The sequence below is a fragment of the Corvus brachyrhynchos genome, unplaced genomic scaffold (genome assembly GCF_000691975.1).
Source record: "Corvus brachyrhynchos isolate BGI_N302 unplaced genomic scaffold, ASM69197v1 scaffold48, whole genome shotgun sequence".
Classification (NCBI taxonomy): domain Eukaryota; kingdom Metazoa; phylum Chordata; class Aves; order Passeriformes; family Corvidae; genus Corvus; species Corvus brachyrhynchos.
This window is the reverse complement of record NW_008240027.1, coordinates 3,777,331-3,785,441: the sequence shown is the minus strand read 5'-3', so window position 1 is coordinate 3,785,441 and position 8,111 is coordinate 3,777,331. Positions and strand designations below refer to the sequence as shown.

The following is an 8,111-nucleotide window of genomic DNA, read 5'->3' as shown; positions in this document are numbered from 1 at the left end:
AGCGGGGATGGTGCCGGTGCCGCGGTGCGCAGCGGGAAGCAGGGCCGGGAGGAAGGGATGCTGTCCCATGCCCATGTGCGCACCGCGGCCCCACGCGGTCCCTCCGCCCTGGGCTGGTGGGAAGGAGCGGGGAGAGCTCTGTGCACACGCTTTTCAGGAGGCAGGTGAAAAGGAATATTTCAGCAGGTGTGTGGCCCCCAGCCCACTGCACACCTGTGGGGTCTGGCCAGGGCGGCTCGTGCATGCCATGGAGTCGGGAAGCCTCAGTGGGATGCCCTGGAGAGGTGATGCCGATTGGGGTTTTGGACAGATCTTTTTTTCCCCCTTGAGTGTCACAGCTATTTGGATGGCTGGGGAGGAGGGTCCCTTGGCCGAAGTGTCCTTCCTCTGTGCCCCTAGGGCAAGGTCATTGTTCCCAGCCTGTTGCAAAGAGCATGGTGGCTCCATGGCCTTGTTGGGGAGGGGAAGGGCACATCAGCCTGTCGAGACCCCACTGCTCCCCTCCATTCATGGGATACACGTGACAGGCGCTGGGGCAGCACAGGAACATTTTAGGTGTAACCAGTGTGTTGCTCCATGTTTACCAGTCCAACCTCCATGTTCCTGGTACAGGACATTCCCACCACAACCCTTGTCCCCATAATCTTGCTTACACATGCAGCACAACTCCTGCACCGGGAATCCCTGCTGACCTCCCTGTGGCACTCCCAAAGGACACAGGGCTCCAGAGGGGACCCTCTGGGCTGCAGCCAGGGCTTGAGGCTTTCCTCCTCTGGAACCTCAGGCATAGGGCAGCAGAGCGAAGGGCTGGTAGGATAGCTTGGCATCCTTGGGCAGAGACCCACTTTTTTAAAATACTCACAATTAAAAGGTGTGAGTTTACACACATTTGCATCTGTGCTTGCAAACACAGGTGGGCTCTGTGCAAGGTGTGGGAGTGGTTTCTCCCCTGGGCCAGCAGCCCCCCTGACACCCTGCATCCTCCCCACAGCCTGCTCAGCCATGGCAGCCTCACTGAGCCGCCCCTGCTTCATCTCCCTCCACCTGCCCTACAGGCAGGGCTGGGCCCAGCACCTGGCCAACACCTTTCGATTCCAGCCAGTGGCCATGCGGGAGACATCGTGTGTCCGGCAGCTGGCCTTGCGTCGGGAATCTGCCATCTTCCTCGTCAACGAGCGCCTGGCACCTGCCAGCACCTCATCCCGGGATTTCCTCTATGACATAGACCCCCAGCCCGCCTTGGGCACGGCCTCCAACGTCTGCTTTGAGGTGGATGATGTGCCAGGGCTCTGCAAGCAGCTGCAGAGCCAGGGATGCTCCTTGCTGGTGCCCCCCACTGAGCTAAGCGATGACGGTGGTTCTGTCACCTATGGGGTGGTGAGCTCAGTTGTGGGCAATATCAGTCACACCCTTTTGGACCGATCCTGTTATCGGGGACACTTCCTGCCCGGCTTCCAGCCCATCCAAGGAGCCCCCTCAGCCACAGGGGATGGGATCAAGATCACACACTTCGACCACATCACGTACGTCTGTCCCCGGGGCGGTGCCCGGGCAGCTCTGGACTGGTACCAGCACTGCTTCGGCTTCCACCGCTTCCATCTGAATGCCCAGGAGAGGCCAGCTGAGGGGTACGTGCTGGGGGGGCAGGGGGTGGGCATGCTGCTCCTTGCATTGCAGAGCACCCAGGGCACCCCAGCACGTGGCTGCAAGCTGGTCTTTGCCGAGTCCCTCTCCCAGAATGGCACCAACCAGGTTGACATGTTCCTGGAGCAGCACGGCGGGGCTGGGATCCAGCACGTCGGCCTCTGCACCACCGACATTGTCAGCACGACCAGGGCTCTGCAGCAGCGGGGGGCACGGTTCTTCACACCCCCCACCACCTATTACAGCCAGGGGGGCAAAGCAGAGGAGATCCAGAGGGCTGGGCAGGATCCCCACATGCTGGCAGAGCTTGGCATCCTCCTGGACACCACAGTGCCTGGGGACAAGGGCCAGCTGGGCACTGATGCCACGGAGAGCCCCGCTCAGGAATATTTGATGCAGATCTTCACCCATCCCATCTTTTCCGAGGAGACCTTCTTCCTGGAGCTCATTGACCGTCGGGGCGCGCCGGGCTTCGGGGAAGGCAATATCCGGGCACTGTGGAAAGCTGTACAGGTCTACATGGACCAGCAACAGTAGTGCAACACTGCAGTCCTCCTCCCTCAGCTCCCCATCCTCTCCAGTCCAACCCTGGGGCAAGGACCATAGAGATCCCAGTGGGGGCCTGTGGCATGGCCCAGGTGGGCAGGGACCAAGGGATGGCTCCAGGTCAATCTAGAGCCAACTCAGTGTGGGAGCAAGACACTCAGGGGAGCATGCCCCAGGATGGGCGTGATTCTCTCCTGCCCTGGGTTCACAGTGTTTATTGGCCACGTGTGAAGAACTTTCTGCCTTAGTTTCTTAGTTTTTCGTAGTTTCTTAGTTTCGAGTCCCAATTTATTGAGACTTGAGCCTGCAGCATGGCCAAGAGCAGTGCTGGTTCCCCAGACATGGAGGGAAGAGGGGCTGCCCGAGGGGAGTGGATAATCTGAAGGCCATAGATTTGGCCTCTCACTGGCAGTGACCACCCACAGCATGACCAGCCCTGGGGGGCAAGTGGTGGCCTCTTGCTCCTCTCAATTAAAGAATTAACAAGCACTGCTTTGGGTTTTTAATCCTCATATTTAAGATGTGCTGACTGCCAGGCAAGGATGAAAAGGCCATTTCCATTGCTCAAGGTGGGCTTGTCCCTAAAATTGAGGTTATTGCCCCTTGCACCCCGCCAGGACTGTCCCCTGTCCCTGCCAGCCCCCAGCATTGTGCCTTTGCAAGGGTGCACCACAGTCAGCATGAACAGTGCTGAGCAGCCTAACAAAGAAATGTAAAAGGAGGATAAAACCCTACAAAAAGCCCTGGGAGCAGTTGTTCAGCCCCAGGGAGGAGCAGCCCATGGACAGGAGCTGCACACCCCTTGGGGGCTGATGCCTGCCCTTACAGGAAGGCTGCTCTGGGTGCCTTATTTGGGGTCACCAGCAGGTAATGCTCAGCCAAGGGGCTCTTGGGTGCATTAATGAAGAAATCCATGCTCTCCCCATCCCAGATGTAAGGAGCCTGTTGGCTATCTTCATGTTCCACCCCAGGCTGCCCAACACCCCCAGCCTAGCACAGTGCAACAGAGACAGAAAGTCACTTTAAAAACCCCACATACTCGAGATTTATTTTCAGGTCCAGTAAAAACAAGGGAGGGTAGAGCAGCATCCCCAGTTGCTGGCTGGTGGATGAAATGCAGGCAAGGGGACAGGGCTGCAGGAGCAATGTGGCCACAGCCATCCCACCACTGGAGAGAAACCCCTGCTGCCCTGAGTCCACGGTGCCAAAGTGGTGCCAGTACACGGCTGAATAGCCCCAGGAGGGCTTCAGCCAAGGAGGGAGAACAAGTCTGGCTCCAGGATTAATCCAGAACCAGTGGCCACATCCAGGTACAACTCCAATGGAGGAGGCAGGGGAAAGGAAGATTGGGAGACCATTACAGTGCTGTGTCCTGGGCTTGCTGCAGCACAGGGACACCATTGCCATGCCACGGGCAGGACTCAGCCCAGCGTGGGGCTCTGGTGTGTCACAGGAGGAAGGTGCCCTCAGGGGGCAGTTGGTGCCCGGAGAAAGGCGTGGAGGGAGAGCTGTGTCCCAGGGCAGGTGCTGCCTGCTCCCTGTGCCTTTGCCCCGCGCTTCCGCTTGGAGCCCTGCAGGAGACACAGCAGGGCTAAACCAGACCCCAAGGGCCCCCACGGTCTCCAGGGATTCCCCCTGAGTACTAGGGACACCCAGGGGCAGTGCCAGTCAGGCAAGTTCCCCTGCCACGGGCTGGGGATGCTCCTTGGCCTGATCCCAAAGCCCAGGGGGGTTCAGTGTGGCACACCAGAAGCTGTCCCACAGCACTGGGGCCCCAGGCACCCTGGAGCACTGCTCACCTTGACAGGGCTGCTCTCCTGCCTGCGCTGCTTCTCGTGAACTTTCAGCACCTGAAGGAAGAACAAGAGAACCCAGAGCTGAACAGCAGCAGGGTCCTGGAGCTGGGACATGGATTCCATGGAGCTGGAGGAGATTCCAGGGATTTTCTCAAGATAACTGAGGGAAGGGGGAAAGGCCCAGGTGCCCCCCATACCTTCTTCATGGCTGTGGACACAGCCGAGGCATGGAACTCATTCTCTGTCACCCAGCGGGATGGGGACAAGGCAGGGTCCAGGGTCACGTCCCCATCCAGGGGCAGGGAGTAGACCACATATGTCTGGTGGATGTGGGAGAAGATGTGGATGACCTGTGAGGGGATGGAAAGACACATGAGATGGGCAGCTGGCAGGCAGTGGGGGATGCAAAGGGCACTGAGTCTGCCAGGGCTCTGAGGAGTGGGGTAGAGCTTGGGAGGGGTGACAGTGGGGAAGGGAGACCCTTATCTTGTGTGATACATCCCCTAGGGCTGAGCACAGGGGGCTCACACTGCAACCCTCCAGCTCCAGGCTCACCTCTCCGATAAACCGCAGGCCTTTGGCTGCCACGGGCCGCCCCATCCATGCCTGAAGGTGATCAGCCAGCTCCTCCCTCTCCCTCTCCTTCTGCAGATCTTGAGCCAACGGGAGACTTGGGAACTCCCAGAGTCCAGCCAGGAGACCTGGGAAGGAGGCATGACAAAAATGTGAGACAGCAAGGGACACATCCAGGGACACTGAGCCTCATCACAGACCCAAGGGGCTCCTTTCCCCACCCCAGCAGCCAGTGCCTCTCCCTCTATCCCTCATGCAGGTGGGAAGGGGCTGTGGTGCTTTTATCTCCCTCCTGCCCAGCCCCATTACCTGAGCTTGGTCTCTGCACAATGAGGTATTCTGGGGCGCCGTGGCAGCCCCTCCGTTCCAGCACACACGTGGCCGTTCGCATCGCCCGTGGAGGCTTTTTCGCTGCTTTCCGGGGAAAGTTGGTCACCCCCAGGCTGCTGTCCCATGGCTCTGTGGCTGGGGGGCACAGGGGACAGTCCCCAACACCTGCAAATACCAATGTAACAGTTGCTGCAGGGCCCAGACCTGGAGCTACAAGAGAGATCTTCCCACGTGCTTACCACAGTCCTCAACATCAGGCACTTTGGGGGGGTTTCCAAACAGCTTCTGCGAGGTGAAGGCCAGCTCCTTCTCCACCTGCAAGGGGGGACAGAAGTGAGGACAGGCTCATCCACCAGCCCACCTTGTCCCCAGGTATGGCAAACCCTCAGGGCCACGTTGTGGGGTCACACTTACCCTGTGCCACGCTTGGCAGTGCTGCTTCACTGGGCACTCCCCGCACAGCGGGGCCTTGGGCACACACACAGTTGCCCCCAGCTCCATCAAGGCTTGGTTAAAATCCCCTGGGCGACTCTTGTCCACCAGGACATTGGCCATGTCCCTGGAGAAATGGCAGTGAGAGGCACGGGGATCTGTGGGGAGAGCATCCCAGGAGCTTTGCCTGCTTCCTGCCTGTCAGGGGGGATGCTCCTAGGTAGGCACAGGCAACAGAGCTCCTTTCACCACCTCTCCCAGCAGCACCAACTTCCCAAGAGTTCCCATATCCGATGCCTGCTTCCCTTCACAGGCTCAGCTCCCCAAGGCTCCTGAGTGATCCTGCCCTTGGCCATGACTACCACAGCTCCAAACAGAGAGAGAGCATTCCCCTTACCAGAGCTGGTCGATGACAGCCGGGCTGCTGGAGTCGGCACCGATGCATCGCAGGCGGCACAGGACCCGGATCACATTCCCATCCACGACGCCAGTAGCCTGGGACCCAGAGCTGGGGTTACCATACTGGGATATGCTCCATACAAAGAAGGGAGCTGGGGTGCTCCCAGGATGGAGAGGGACACACACGAAGCCAACCCACAGGCCAAGCTGGGTGGGAGTTGAGATGCATCCCAAAGTGGGGAGAGAGCCAAGCACAACTCTGGGGAGCCCTTGGCTTGTGAGACCCAGCAGCAGGACCCTGCCAGGAGTGGGGCTGGGTAGCAGAGGAGGAGACGTGTCCGCTGATGCCCAGCTCTCACCTGTCCGTACGAGATGGACGCGATGGCTCCCGCCGTGTATCGGCCCACGCCCGGCAGCAGCTTCTGCAGGTCCTCAGCTGTCCTGGGCATCCGGCCAGCCAGCTCAGACACCACCTGGCAGGGAAGGGGCTGAGCTCAGGGAAGCAGCTGGGGTGGGTGTGTGCAGGTAACCCATTTTGCCCATGGGAAGATGGGATCCCAGCCTCTACAGCCTCCTGCCAGCAGCACAGCCCCAGCCAGGCAGGGCAGACGTGAGCCAGCACCAGCCATAGAGGGGTTTAGAAATGCCCCTTCTCCCCCACTCCAGCACCTTCCTTGCTGCCTCCTGCAGACGCTTCCCTCTGGAGTAGTAGCCAAGGCCAGCCCACAGCTCATTCACCTCCTGCTCCAAGAGACACAGCAGGGTGTTAATGGAGAACCACAGGGCAAGGAGAGCATCCGGTCCCAGCAATGCTCACCTCCAGGGACGCCTGTGCCAGAGCCTGCAGAGTCGGCCACTTCTGCGGGACAGAGGCAAAGGGACAAGTCAAGGACAAGCAGAGTTGTGCTCTGCCACTAGGGATCTGCCACAGGCAGTGGACAAGCTCTCCAAAAGGGGCAGCCTGTGGGCACAGGACTCTGTAAGGAGCAGTCACCTGCATCCAGCGGTTGTAGTAGTCGATCACTGTAGCCACCTGTGTCTGCTGGAGCATGATCTCGGACACCCACACTGCAGGGAACAGGGTGGGGTTCAGAGCAGAGGCTCCAACGCCACCCACACTTCGTGCTGTGGCCACGTTAGCACTGGCTACAAGCACTGCACAGCATCCAGCTCATGGGACTCCCTCCCACCCCTCACCTTCCCCACATGCTGCCCCACAGGAGTTCCCCCAGGCCCAAGATGGTTCTCCAACCCCCCAGAGCCTTGTGAGGGGAATCAGTGGCTCTTATGGCCACTTCAAGCAGTTTATTCCAAGTATGGCACCCAAAGCCACACCTCACAATGCCAGTCCCTGCATATCCCTCACCTGCATATCCCCGTCTGTCGGCATCTGGCTCCATCACTGCCTGGAAGGGGAAGAAAATGAAGTGTGAGAAACAAGGTGATGCAGGACCCCACCACAGAGGGGACCTGCATGTAAAATAAAACAATCCATGGTGTGTTTTGAACACTGCAATGGAATCTGAAATAGAAGAAATGTTTCCCCCAAGCGCTCAGAAGTTCTGGGGGTAATCAAGTGACAGCCAAAGCACCGTCGTGCTGATGAAATCCCACATGGAGACTTATTTATGAAGTTCAAAATCCCATAGAGAACTGTCCTACACCTGAGCCCACCTGCACAGGAAGCAACTGGAGGCAGATGCAAATGGCACAGAGGGGCTGTGCAGTTCCCACCATTCAGACAGATGCTGTAAAGCTGATGCCCACCCTCAGCACCACAATCACCCTCAAGCCACTGCTGCCAGGCTGAACACAGGCCAGGCAGGAGCTCTAAAAAAACGTCCAGCAGGCTTAAAACAAATATATGGGAAACCTTCTCCATGCAGCACTCACTGCTACAGGGTTTCATAGAGGCAGGAACAAAACAGGATTAAAAGACAGCTAGACTAACCTTGCCAGAGATAAATAGTCCTCTTGAAGGTTGTTTGAGAAGCGTGCCCTGCTTTTACTCTTTATACCTAGGGACTGGCTCCACACCACCCACCACAAAACAGCCAGGACTAGCTGGGAGCACTTCCATGCAGGTAGGGATGCATCACATAGGGAAAAATACCGTGGTCGCTTCAACCAGGCTCCCTTAGGGTAGAGTGAGTAGCTCCCCACCCCCGCTTCCCACAGTCTCCCCTTACCAGTGCCCTCCAGGGAAGGTCCCGCTTGCATCGGTCGTACCAGGCGAGCAGGTTGCCGCGCAGGGCCTCGACCTCAGCCGGGTCGCTGAAGAAATGCCGGGCGGGCGGCGGAGCGGGCGCTGCAGCCAAGAGAGCGGCGCGGGGTCAGCGCACGGTGGGAGACGGCGAAGGGCTGCGGGGCTCGACCGCAGCACCGGGGGGG

The 8,111-nt window shown here is 59.0% G+C and overlaps 2 protein-coding genes across 3 annotated transcripts; one reads left to right on the top strand and one right to left on the bottom strand.

The window, feature by feature from the left end:
- The first annotated feature begins 820 nt into the window (after nucleotides 1-820).
- On the top strand, nucleotides 821-2,679 carry HPDL (4-hydroxyphenylpyruvate dioxygenase like). Its single transcript, XM_008640783.2, has one exon. The coding sequence runs from the start codon at nucleotides 1,003-1,005 to the stop codon at nucleotides 2,179-2,181; it is 1,179 nt and encodes a 392-aa protein (XP_008639005.1). The 5' UTR covers nucleotides 821-1,002; the 3' UTR covers nucleotides 2,182-2,679.
- Nucleotides 2,680-3,207: 528 nt separating this feature from the next.
- Nucleotides 3,208-8,105, bottom strand: MUTYH (mutY DNA glycosylase). Of its 2 annotated transcripts, none has more exons than XM_017743519.1 (14): nucleotides 7,910-8,105; nucleotides 7,087-7,126; nucleotides 6,715-6,788; nucleotides 6,538-6,579; nucleotides 6,390-6,461; nucleotides 6,080-6,193; nucleotides 5,719-5,927; nucleotides 5,304-5,448; nucleotides 5,129-5,204; nucleotides 4,869-5,054; nucleotides 4,542-4,687; nucleotides 4,184-4,336; nucleotides 3,990-4,040; nucleotides 3,208-3,761 (listed from the first exon to the last, which is right to left on the bottom strand). In XM_017743519.1, the coding sequence occupies exons 2-14, from the start codon at nucleotides 7,118-7,120 to the stop codon at nucleotides 3,657-3,659; spliced, it is 1,407 nt and encodes a 468-aa protein (XP_017599008.1). In that variant the 5' UTR covers nucleotides 7,121-7,126; nucleotides 7,910-8,105; the 3' UTR covers nucleotides 3,208-3,656. The 2 variants fall into 2 exon arrangements, with proteins under 2 accessions (XP_017599008.1, XP_017599009.1); XM_017743520.1 differs by having other exon boundaries at nucleotides 5,719-5,816.
- Between the last annotated feature and the right edge of the window lie 6 nt (nucleotides 8,106-8,111).